Raw genomic sequence first — 13,668 nt, forward strand, 5'->3', positions numbered from 1 at the left:
ATACTTTTTCTTGCAACTGTATGTTAAAAAGGGTATTCTCTATCTTATTCAAGCCACATGTTCTCACATTGCCGCCATCGGATGCCCTCTAGTGGTTCTGGCATGCTTGCTGTGTGAATTAGATGGTGCATTGTATGTTCTCCCTGTGTTTGCGTGGGTTTCCTCCGGGTACTCCGGTTTCCTCCCACACTCCAAAGACATACTGATAGGGACCCTAGATTGTGAGCCCCATTGGGGAGAGTTGGATGCTAATGTCTGTAAAGCGCTGCAGAATAAAGTAGCGCTATATAAGTGCATAAAATAAATAAATAAAATAAATGCATGCCATCCTCACCGGCACCGGGTCAGTGTGCGAGTTGTGGACATGGAATGTGGAGGAGGGGCACTTGTGTAAAATACTGTCGTAATTTCCAATAAGCCAATGGCATTGAAAAGTGCAGCTATGCAGGGCTGACTGCTTTCCACTGTGCATAGAAGGAGGTAGAGAGGAAATGGAAGCAGAAAGAATAGAAGAAAAGTAGTTAAGGGAATCTGTCAATAGCGACCTCCCTTTCCATCTGTTTTCATAGACACATAGCTGTGGTTCACCTGATTAAAGCACTGTCTTGTTGATCCAAGACTCCATTCTCAAGTTATGATACGTTTTCCTAATATGCAAATTAGGCCTTTGGTGCAACAACACCAAAACTCTGCACCTTTTTGGCCAGCCGCTCTCTTGCTGCTCTGCCACTGCCTGGCCCTGTCAATTAAAGCAGCGAGGGAGGGGCTGGCCACAGAAAAGAGCGGAGCTTCGGTGCAACAAGAGCAACAATAAATTGCTTGTTGTACCAAACACCTAATTTGCATATTAGGAAAACGTATCATAAATCAGGAACATAGCCTTAGGATCAACAGAAGAAAAGCAGTCTTTTAATCAGGAGAGCTACAGCTGTTTGTCTATGTAAACAGCTGGATAGGGAGGTCGCTGGTGATAGACTCCCTTTAAAGGGGTTGTCTCATTATAGACAATGGGGGCAGATCGCTAGCATATGCCCCCATTGGCTTATAAGCGTGGGTCCCACCACTGAGACCCGCACCTATATAAAGAACGGAGCATGCGCAGCCACCCTCCATTAATTTTCTATGGCACCGGCGAAAATAGCCGAGCGCTGGCTTGGCTATTTCTGTCGAGCCCATAGAAGTAAATGAGAGGGGTGACCGGTGGTGGGACCCGCACCTATAAGACCATGGGGGCATATTCTAGCGATATGCCCCCAATGTCTATGATGAGACAACCCCTTTAAGTACAGGGATTTTTGCAAAAAAAAACAACTTACGATTCTGGGAAAACCTCTTCAAGCATCAATTGTGCATGCCAGTAAGTGCAGCATCATAACATTGCTACATTGTGCTATGATTCATCCAATAAAACAGAGGCACTATAACTTATGAGAACACTGGAAGTGTATTAGTGTTTGCATTAAACATACATGTATAAATATACTGTACACATGGTTTCTTCACAGTTCAGCTTTTCCAGTGCTTGCTGGACATTTTTCTTGTACAGCTGGGAGATAACTGAAGGGGACGAGGACGGCCGTTGGTTGGAGTGTAATAAGTAGAAGAGTCTGAGAGCTAATCATCAATGATGGGCGGTGGTGCCAAATGCAACTTGAAGTTCTCATTCTGAAAAACGCTGCTTGAGGAAACCCCACCGTAAGGGTTGTGTGCAGAAGATTTTTCTGGGCTTTGAGAGCGACACAACTCAGTCAGCAGTGCCTAGCTGCAGAACAGAGAGGAAAGGAACAGTAAAAAAAACTGAGATGGTCCAATACCTATCTATCAGAGGCGTAATGGTAAAATAATGGACTGTGAAGCTATGCAAACATTGCACTATGCCTATGCAGAGTCTAGGTGGTAATGAGAACTGGTTGCATGGAGCTCTATTATAGAGTTTCCCAGGAGGCTTCTCACTGTCGTGCTGGCCATTAAAGAAGCACTCCAACAAAAATGTTATTCTCTAACCTGTCAGAAAAGTACAGGATGTAATACGTAGTGAAGCTAATCTTGTTAACAGTCGCTGTAATTGTGAGTCATGAACTCCCTTCTGATCCTCAGCTGTGTCATATGACCAACTCTCTGATCTCCAAATGACACAGGACAGGAAGTCGGTTACTTCTCTATTCATTCCTATGAGACTGACATTGAGGCTCCCATAGGAATACATAGAGAAACTGGCCTCCTGTCCACACATAAGATGCTGTGTTATTTGGAAAGCCTGAGTGCTGGTCACATGACAAAGCTGAGGATCAGAAGGAAGGGGATAACTCACAAATACAGACACTGCAGTTTACACCATGTACCTTTATAACAGGTCAGAGAATAGTGTTGTGGGAATACTTCTTTAACTACAGTATATGTTAATTCGCTACCTAGAGCATGATATCCTATCACAACAAGTTCCTGCTTGCACTTACCCTCAATTCTAACATGGTGTTTCACAAAATTATATAACAGGCCATTTTCTTGCCTTTTGTGCTTCACTTTAGACCGTATTCATACAACCACAGTGCCGTCATGCCTGTCTTGTGGACCACAAAAATGGATACGGAGCAAAAGGACAGTGCCCGTGGTTTGGGGTCCGCAGACATGGCGGCATCATGGTCGTGTAAATGTAGTCTTAAGATGCCAGTCCCACAGTATACTGTATACGATTCAGTCCTGGCTTTACAAAGCAACTGCACTTTGTGGGCTATAACCCCGACCTATCGCTGAAGCAAAGATACAAAAGAACTCAGCTGAGTGCTGTGCCCCTCTGGCTGTGACCGTGTGTCTCTCCTCATTAGTGCTCATAGACTTCTATGAGCCTATCTGTAGCTTACAAGGAGCGCCAAAGAGAGAAGATTACAGCCAACGGGGCACAGGGCTCAACTGAGCTCTTTTGCCCTTTTATTTCAGCAATGGGTGCGGGTTTTCAGCACCCAGAATACCACCAACCGAAACTTCTTACATGTCTCTACAACATATTACATGTTTTCTGAATGTGCAGCTACTCTTTAAGGCCAGTTTCAGGCGAGTATGTTCACTGTGAGAGTATGAATTCCCATAGTTGACTGTGCTCCTTTGACCTGACCACACAACATTATAATGATTTATAATGCTGTGTGTCTCTGCCTGACCTCAACTGTAATGATCTGTACTGACGGCATTATATGAGTACAAATCATTACAGCTGAGGTCGGGCAGAGACACACAGCATTATAAATCATTAAAATGCCCTGCAGTCCAGTCACAGGAGCACAGTCCACTACTGGACTTCACGCACCCACACAGAGAATGTTTCACGCAGTAAACACGCTCGTCTGAAACTGGCCTAAGTAACTAGGTATAGAAACAAGACAGGTGGCTCTGTGCTGGTTACTCCTCCGATATGCTGGGAGTAAAGTAAAACATGAGCTCATGTGAATATACAGAACCTGTCATCTAGCTGAGCAGTCGTTAATTCCACCTACACTATTTATTACAGGCAGGCAGTCTGTCATTTGAAATACATTTTTTTTTCTCACTAAAGTCACAAGCTTCCCACACTTATATGTACAGTAATTATACAGGCACATGCTTATACATATGTATACATATATACACATGAAAAAAACAGCACTTAAAGAGAACCTGTCCCCTAAAAAACACCTCCCAAACCACCAGCATTACCTTAAAGAAGCCAGCACTATGTTCCTAAAGATCCTTTTCTTCCACCGGCCAGATGCACCAAAATCTTGAAAAACGAACTTTAATCCCCTGAACGCGCTATGTAACAGCAGAGTTTGAAGTCAAGGGGGAAGTGGCCTCCTCGCTTCAAGTCAAGATAACCACGCCTCCTTTCCCTGCCCCTTCACCTCTGATTGACCTCATTGATTTTCATTTTTTACATTGATCATGGCATAACCCGTTTAAGTACTGTAAAAGGGCATTTAATTTTAAAAACAGCTTAGTGCTCAAGGATAATATTTCACTATTACGAACATTTTAAAAAAGGTTGTCCATAACAGTTTAATTTAGACAGTGAATTAAGGCAAGTTTTAATCAGCACAGGATTTTGGCATATTTAAAACAAAGAAAAGTGTCAAAAGGTGAACATACAGAGGGACATTTAATAAACTTTTTATGCCACTGTGGCTTGAAAAAGCCATAAGTTATAATATAATTAGTGACTTTTCTTGCCACTTTTTTAAAGTGGTGAAAAAAAAAGGGGGAGGAGTGGGGTTCACGAGGTCCACCAGATATACTAGAACTTACGCCAGAAACTGTTACCTGTTTAAATGGCGTGGAAGACACGTATGTGTCTGCCACTGCATTTAACTCTATGCGGCTGATGGAAGTAGTCAAAGACAAGTGCTCGGCTATAAGCAGCAGCTCCACAGAGTTTAATGGAATGGCGGATACACATACCGACAAGTGAAAAACCCTTTAATATGAGGTTACAACCATAGATGTATAAATTTAGCTCTGCTATTTTATATTGTCTTAGTCACCTAGCAATCCGCTGAAAGAAAGGGGCACTGAGAATATATAATAAAAAATGTAATTTTTTTTTTTACGTATTAGAAATCTGATGGGGAGTTCTGTGAATTCCACTTTTAGTCATGACACTTGTGAACACTCAGAAAAGCTCTCAAGCAGAGCCAATAGACAAGAGACTTGTTACTGTACCCGTGAGGTTCCTTTGTAAAGACGGCAGAGTTCACTGAATGCTTGCAGCTGCTGTGGGTCGAGAGCGGAATCAGAGCTTGACTGGAAAAACAAGAAAACAACTGAATATTAGGACAAACACGGCGGCTGCTGCTCTGGAGGAAAAAGAAGAAACCACCAAAGAGGAGAGGTTATAAAGTGGGACTGAACAGCATTCCACCAGAGAGGCGACATACTAAGTACTAAGTATTGTCCATGCCCTGGTGGTCCATGTCAAATTGTGGGAAAGAAGTGAAAGAAGGTGAAGCATCTAAAATAGATCTAAACAATGTGGATCTTTATTTACCCATCATAAGATGTTTCAACCCTCACTGCAGACTCTATCAAGCTTGATATAGTCCCAAGAGAAATGCCAAAATGTTGCATGAAGCGTGAATATACCAAAAACACTTTGCACACACTGTACTTCTTGTTAAAGGGAGTCTGTCAGCAGTTTTGAACATGCAGCACTGGGTAGGGTTCAAGGAAAGCAGAACAAACATACCTTTTGTGGAGCTTTACTTATAAGAAGTAGTGAGAATATGAACTTTTATTCTGCCAGGCTCTGCTCCTGCAAGTGTCCAGGAGGCGGTGCCTCAGTGTGAGGTGCTCTCTGCTCTCCACAATAAAGAGAGCCCTTCACAGTGAAGCCCTGTCTCTGGGGCACTTGCAGGTGAGTACAGAAGTCAGTGGAGAACCTTTTATATGTACCTGTTTTACAAACAATAATGTTTAATTTGATGGATTCATCAAGGATAGTGGAGACTTGGGGGGATGCAGCTGCAATTTCTCACTCGGTATCTTAGTGGCACCGATATAGGGGGAGCAGCACTCTTCATAGATACAGGCCTATTGCAATACATCATCACACGGGATACTGAGATTATGAACAGCATATTCTGTTATTTTGTTTTCAAGGACATCCATATGAGATTGGCAAGGATCTGACTCTTGGTACCCCCTGATTAACTGTTATTACGACCTGTGGCACTGGAACTTTACAGCTGTGTACACTGTAGTGGTTATTGCTGGCTGTGCATTCACTTGAAGGGGAGCAGCACTGCAGTAAGCCGACACCACCACAGAGTTATATAGTCTTGGTGCCTGGTTTGTGGGTACCGGGAGTTGGACCACTGCTGCCCATTGAATAACACTGTGATAATATTTACCATTATATTTAATCAGATTTTTCTGTATTTTATGCCAAGGCACTGAAAGCAAAGAAATAAACCATGATGTAAAGAATGCCTGAGAGTCTTGTATGAGACAGATTCTATTTGAGTCAAAAATCTGTTTATTTTTAATAAATATTGTCAAAGCCAGATACATTACAGCCTGTGCACAGTCATATTACCGAGTCTTCTCCTTTTATCCACAGCCTGGTAGCAATCCGAGTAGCCCCAAGCCCCCCTTTTGAGCGCTGTGAAAATGCAGCGTGTAATTACTTCTTCTGAACTCTTTTCCACTATCAACCTGAGCTCCTTCAGTTCCTCAACAACACACATCATTTCTCTGTTGTCATGGTTACTAGTCAACCCCCCCCCCCCCCCTTCCTTCCTTGCTCTAGAGTCCAAGCTCCGGACTACTCCAGACACAGAACCAGGAGTTTTCATTCAAAACAACTTACAATACTCTGCATATTGTCTACACCTATAATCAGAGAAATCACTAACAGAACGGAATAGAATTTGTCAGGGAACATGTGTACAGTCTCTAAACACGCCCAATGGTTCCCCGAAGTGACAATTTCTTGAGAAAAGGCATATGCATCTGTTCTTTAATCCATATACAACATGGTCGGACCTTCCAGACTTTGGGAAGTATGTTGAATGGAATAGCAATTATACTTATCGCACAGTAAAAAATAAAATAAAAAATAAAGACATACAGATGTAACACTATCTTGACCCTCATAACACTTTAAAGGCACAGCTGCAAGAAACTTTCACTTGACTTTTGATGCATTGAGTGCCGATTTAAAGTTTGCTGCAATTATAGCACATTTTCATTGTGACAGGCAGGGTCAGCTCCGGGTTCATGTGGGCCCTTGGTCAGTAAAGCCTCAGTGGGCCCCCTTGTGGCATTTTGCACGATGCACGTGGCAATGAAACTGCATGTATTATAGATGTTGCCAAATACAATAGACAGCGCATGGATAGTGGATATATGTGAATCAGTCCTTATGCGACTACTTTCTTTTACCTACCCAGTGTTTCAGTCCCTGTGGTCTACTTACAGTAGTCAGATTTTAACCGTACACCCTCTTAAAAGAAACTCCAGACATTCAATATACTGCAGACTGGGAGAGGGTTGCTGAGCTGGAGGCACTTTACTCCACTTATGATGCTGATGGGCAGCTGGCTGCTCACACTACGCGCTGGCACCTAGCATGTTGAGCTTTCCTGTGGCTTCATTACAAATCAGATAGCCGCCAGCTACTATTGGCTGAGAACAGAGGTGTAATTATTCCCCCTTTGTGCCAGCACACAGTAGTAATGCCACTTCACAGTAGTTATGCCCACATGTACCCTTTCACAAAAGCTATGACCAGATATGTGCCATGTTGACAGTTGTCCCCTCAAAGCAGTTACATAGTTAAAACTGTTGAAAAAAGACATAACTTCATCAAGAGATGGATGGGGACACGAATCCCAGGTATATATATCACTTCATTATAAACCCATTCCCAAATCTTATTTATAATGGCTTGTTTTCTCTAGGGGGCAGCCATCCAGAAAAATAAAATGGCTGCTGCCCTAAACAAAAACACAAAACCCATCATAACTCACAGCTGGATGGGTTAGTTCAAAACAGGGAGCTCAAGAGCGGTCTCAGCTCTCCTCAAGGCTCTGCCTGTCATGAATTATGATCCTACACACAACTGATAATATCTTCAGCTCTGTGTGTGTAGGAACAAATGAAGTGAAAGCCCAGAGAGGACAGATTGCCCCCCCCCCCCCCGAGGTATGTGCCCACTCACAATAGTTATACCCAGATATGTGCCCCTTCACAGACGCTATGCCCAGATGTGCCCCCTTACAGTAGTAATGCCCAGATATGTGCCCCCTCATAGTAAATATGGCAAGATATGGTCCCCCCTTTTCAGTAGATATGCAAAATAGGTGCCCCTTCACAGTAGATATGTCCAGATATGTAGCTATGTAGCTATATGTGCCCCTTCACAGTAGATATGCCCAAATGTGCCCCTCACAGTAGTAATGTCCAGATATGTGCCCCCTCATAGTAGTTATGGCAAGATATGGTCCCCCCTTTGCAGTAGGTATGCCAAGATGTGTGTCCCCTGTACAGGAAGTGAAAAGAACAGTAAATACTCAACTAGTTCCTCCCATGATCTGCGCTCTCCAGCAGCAGGATACTGGGACACATCACACTGTTGTGTAGGAGGAGCAGAGGCTGGTTCCCAGCCTGCCCCGCTCCTCCTCCTAAAAAGACTAGCAGCACGATGTGTGAGGACATGAGTGAACGGCTCCCTACGTCACCATTACAATCAGCTGTGCTGTGGGCCTCCCAGGAGCAGTGGGTCTCGGCACTTGCCCAGGTATGCTGGGTGCTGATGCTGACCCTGGTGACATGTCATCTTGCTGCTCTGAAGCCTGTATATATGTACTTTATTGCTGAACTCCTGACAGATCATAAATACTCATTATAGATACATTGTTATCAAACTGATAAGAATTATGACTTAAATTTGTGTTTATAAGTTGTGACTAGTTCAGAGATAAGGATGGCAAAACTCACTATTTCAAAAAAATAATAAAAAAAAAAAAAAAAGCACATCTATATAAAAAGCACATCACAAAACAATTTTTGTGATGTCTGCACTGAAAAAAAGAGAAAACCAATTAATATATAAAGGGTGTCTTAAAGGGGTTGTGCAGTCCGTTTATATTGATGACCTATTACCAGATTAGGTCAGACACCCGGCTGTTTGAAGAGGAGGCAGCGACACTGTGCATCGTCTCCCTTGTAGTGGTGTAGCTTAGTTACAAGTACTCGCTCCATAAGTGAATGGAGCTAGTACTTGTAATTACACTGTTCTTCTGAGACGACAGCAGTGTAATATAGAGGAAGTAGCGCTGGCATGGAACAAAGCCTCCTCTTCAAACAGCTGATCGGTAGAGGTGCCGGGTGTCGGAACTTCGCCTGTTAGATATTGATGACATCAATACAAACAGGTTGCACAACCCCTTTAAGGTCCCCATAAAGTGTATTGTCGGTTGAACCGATGAAGAATGGTGGTTTCAGCCAACAGTCTAATGTGTGTGAGGGGCTCCTGACTCTCCCCTGAAAAATTATGTCAGCCACCAGAAGGGTCTGTAAATGGCTTTCTCCTCTCTCTCCAATGAATGCACATATGTTTGTCTGAACTGAACGTGGATGTGTATGGCAGAGTTGGGATAGACAGCTGTTGGCCAAACGATTCGGCCAACACCTACTGAATGTGTAAGGCGGCCTTTAGGTTTTACAGTCATCATATAATCGGAAGCTCACTTTTGGATGTATTTTTTTATTACTTTTGTCTGCTTGGAGACTAAAGCTATAGCAACTCTGCCATAACTCTATATAAAACTTCTTTAATGCAAAATGACATGTTTTAATGAGACCCAAAGGACATAATTGAGAAACTTGGCAGTGGTCTATATTTAACACTATAAATCTTTGTGAAACAAATGTAAATACAAGGTGTTATATGGATGAGTGCTATAGCACTGCATATTTCAAATAGATATTTGTGCGAATGCAGCCGAAGCCTAGGAATATATTAAAGGCATTGTCTTTACAGAGGGGCTGTGTTTTATTTGCATGTACACAAACACCCTTCACATTTCTATACAGCTTTTAAATATTTTCTCTTCAATAAAATATTGATGAACTGCATATTTTGCACTGGGGTATGAATAATAAATGAGATATCTATCAGTTTGGGAGTCCAGAACACCTGCCAGCTTCCTTTCTCTTTTTCCTTCAAGGGCTTTTGCAGTGAGGGCAATTTCTGATGAGAAAAAGCAGTAAACAAGGGTGAAGAAAGGCCATTTCAGCAGCTCCGTAATTATCCTGTCTCAGGTGAGTCTTTCAGCAGGGCAGTGAGGCGGAATAATCTACTGTGCAGAGGACGGCACACGGTTCTGGAGATAACCTCTCACACATGCAATATTTTACCTAAATGTTACTGAATGAATCAAACCACAAGTATGTAATAATGTTCACCAGTTCACCTGACCCTCTGTATCTGATCGTTTAACCATTTCCTCTCCTATAAATGCAAAGGGTCACCAAAAGAAACATCCAGTGGTTTCATTATTTATAAGCAATAAAAGGTGCCTACAGGTACAGTATTAGAATTCTATAGGTTAAATTTGGTAGTTAAAAAAATCTAAAATATTCCATAATTCTATAATATTAGAGCAACACTTTACTACTCTGCTCAGCCTACAGGTTATACAGAGCCCAAATGTACCTTTACATGTCACAATTTTCATAGAAAGGAGCAAAGAGGTGCTTTCCCTCAATATGAAACCAACCAACAGAGAATTGTAAATACTCCATTTGATGACTTTACTCACCTTTACGCATTACTGTGTGCATGATGACTAAGAGGAGTTCTGTCAATCAGCAGGAAGTGGGAGCTTATGAATAGGGTTGAGCGAACCGGACTGTAAAGTTCGGGTTCAGTGTTCAGCGATTTAATGGTCCGTGCTGAAAAACTGCAGGGCAGCCAATCAACAAGCGTTTAACTCGTGTGCCCTTAGAAGCCATCACACCCATGCCTACTAATGGTATGGCTGTGATTGGCCAGTGCAGCATGTGACCCAGCCTCTATATCAGCTGGAGTCACGTAGCGCACACGTCACTCAGCTCTTACTAATGTAGGGATAGGATGCTGCTGCTGTGAGGGAGAGAATAGGAAAGAATCTGATATCAGAACTTGTTGTTAACTCCGCGATCTACAGCGATTTTTTTGTGGGTGCAATGCAAGATATTTGTAACCTGACCTGAGCCCAGTGACACACAAAAATACGTTTTATCCGTCTGTTAGTTAGGTGAGCGTTGGCGGCCATTTAGTGTAAATGCAGTGCAACGGCACTGCATATGTGCCAGGGACAACAATTTAATCCTGTTCTTTTAGTACAGTGGGCAACATATACCCATTTTTTTTAAGTGCACCTGCACTGCATATGTGCCAGGGGAAGGGAAAATAATATAGGTAATCCGTCTGAGTTCAGGGACCCAGGGGGTGATATTCACATTTTTTTTCTGTAAAGTACCCCTGTGCTGCATATGGGAGTGTAATCAATTCAGTAAATACATCTGTTAGATTCTGGGGGGACAAATTATATATATTTTTTTGTTAAAAAGTCCAAAAATCAGTTAAATCCATCCGTTTCACTTTGGGTGAAAAAAATCATATTTTTTTCCCCATAAAGTACCTTTGCGGCCTGCACTGCAAATCTGATAGTGAAATAAAATCAGTAAATCCATCTGTTTCGCTGTGGATGAAAAAAAAAAATCATATTTTTTTTTTCCCATAAACTACCTTTGCGGCCTGTGCTGCAAATCAGTAAAAACAACTGGGACATTGTGGGTGAAAATTTTTTATTTTTTTTGGCCATAAAGTACCTTTTCGGCCTGCACTGCATTTGTGATAGTGAAAGAAAGTCAGTTAAATCCATCTGTTTCACTGTGGGTGAAAAAAATCATATATTTTTTTTTGCCAGAAAGTACCGGCCTGCACTGCGAATCTGATAGAAAAATATAATCAGTGAATACAACTGGCACATTGTGGGTAAAAACCCCCCACTTTTTTGAGCCATAAAGTACCTTTGCAGCCTGCGCTGCATTTCTGACAGTCCAATAAAACCGTTAAATACTGCTGTTATATTGTTGTTTGAAAAAAACACCCTTTTTGTGCTAGACACAGCCTTACTGTCAGTGAACTTAATTGTTGACTATTGGTGGTTACATTGTCGCAAAGAAGTCAAATAAGGGACGTGGTGCTACTGGTGTTGGTGGAGCTCCTGTTGCAGGGAGATCTGCGATTGATCTGTGCCAGCTACACGCACAAGTGAAACACCTTCCTCAGGTGCGAGTAGGCAACAGAACCTTCAGTGTTATTTGGTAGGCCCGAATGCCGCTCTACGAATAGTAAAGGCAGAACAAGTACAGGCGACAGTAAATTGGGTGTCTGACAGTGCCTCCAGTTCCTTCACATTGTCTCCCACCCAGTCCCCTGCTGAAAGCTCAGAGTTGGCACCTGCAGCTCATGGCCATCTGTCTTTCAACTCACCCCCTTGCAAATCAGGCAAGCAGTCTGAGCCCCAAGTCATGCAACAGTCTCTTATGCTTTTTGATGACTCTGCTAGCAGGGTTTCTGTGGGCCATCCACATAACCCTGCCCCAGAAGTGGAAGGCACTGATGCCCAACCACATATGTTTCAGGATGAGGACATGGGAAGACCACCGCAGCACGTCTCTGATGATGACGAAACACAGATGCCAACTGCTGCGGCTTTCTGCAGTCTGCAGACCGACAAGGCGGGCAAGGGTAAAAAGTGGGTGGAAGATGATGTGGAGGATGATGAGGTACTAGACCCCACATGGAATCAAGGTCATGTGAGTGACATTTGCAGTTTGGAGGAAGAGGCGGTGGTCGCACAGAGGCACCAGCACAGCAAAAGAGGGAGCAGGGTGCAAAAGCGTCTGTTACATTCTTGGGTGATATTTTACCATTTTTGCAGTCAATAAACCCCTGCTCTACATAGGTGACAGGGACCAAATTTTTGTAAAATAGTCTGTTCCATTGGTGGGTGACATGAACCCAGTTTTGCCGTATACAAACCCCTGCTCTGCATAGGTGACAGGGACCTAAATTTCTAAAATTTGTTTGTTACATTGATGGTTGACTTTAACCCATTTTTGCCGGTGAAAAACCCCTGCTCTGCATTGCTGACAGGGAACTAAATTTAGTAAAAACGTCTGTTACTGATCAGAAGATGAGCGACTACAAGTGCACGCTGGTCGACGCGCTGCTGATGGCATTACCATCTGACAGCAGGGGCTCAGTGGAAGCACAAGACGAAGGCTGAGGACAAGGAAGAGGTCACCAACGCAGCTGGGACCTCAGAAAGCAGGGTTAGCATGGCCGAAATGTGGAAAAGTTTTGTCAGCACGCCACAACAACAAGCACTACGAGCTGATATGGAACGTCTTAGCAGGAGGCAGCATTTCAGCAACATGGTGGAGCAGTATGTGTGCACACGCCTACACGTACTGACTGATTGGTCTGACCCCTTCAACACCTTGGAGGTGCTGACCTGCCCTGCAGCCCAGTGTATTGTCTGAACGTTTGTTTAGCACGGCAGGAGGGGGTTATCAAAGACAAGCGCAGCCGCCTGTCCACAGCCAATGTGGACAAGCTCACGTTCATTAAAATGAACCAGGCAGGGATCCCACAGGACTTGTCCGTACCTTTTGCAGAATAGACATGTATACCGGCTTCACCCAGCCATTGTTGTACTCCAGAGCACTTTCTCTTTGTTTTATTTTTTATATTTCCCAATGTCTACCCAAATTTAAAAATAATAATAATATAAAAAACAAAAACCAGTGTTGGCTACCTGCGCCTCCACTGCCGCTTCTACCTACACCGCCACATCCACCGCCTCCTCAACCTCCTACTCCATATGGACCTCCTCCTCCTAGATCAAGATTATTATTTTTAGGTATTTTATGTTATTTGAACTCATTTCCCTATCCCCATTTGTTTGCACAGCACTTGCCATGCTCTTAACCACATTTTACAGCCATTTTAGTGCTCCAAAGTTCGGGTCCCCATTGACTTCAATAGGGTTCGGGGTCAAGTTCGGGTCCCGAACTCGACCGGTGTCCGCTCAACTCTACTCATGAATATTAGGACTCAAGGCAACATAAAACTGGTGGCAG

General features: G+C 43.2%; 1 protein-coding gene across 1 annotated transcript in view; it reads right to left on the reverse strand.

Moving 5' to 3' along the window:
- Positions 1-1,725: 1,725 nt before the first annotated feature.
- The window catches only part of VPS8 (VPS8 subunit of CORVET complex), a 146,207-nt gene continuing 134,264 nt past the window's right edge, over positions 1,726-13,668 (reverse strand). Inside the window, exons 26-27 of the mRNA XM_044303766.1 lie at positions 4,690-4,770; positions 1,726-1,762 (exon numbers count right to left, since the gene is read on the reverse strand). Coding sequence (XP_044159701.1) covers positions 1,745-1,762; positions 4,690-4,770 — 99 coding nt within the window. The 3' untranslated portion in view covers positions 1,726-1,744. The remainder of the gene's footprint in view (positions 1,763-4,689; positions 4,771-13,668) is intronic.

Source organism: Bufo gargarizans, chromosome 8, assembly GCF_014858855.1.
Source record: "Bufo gargarizans isolate SCDJY-AF-19 chromosome 8, ASM1485885v1, whole genome shotgun sequence".
Taxonomy (NCBI): Eukaryota; Metazoa; Chordata; class Amphibia; order Anura; family Bufonidae; genus Bufo; species Bufo gargarizans.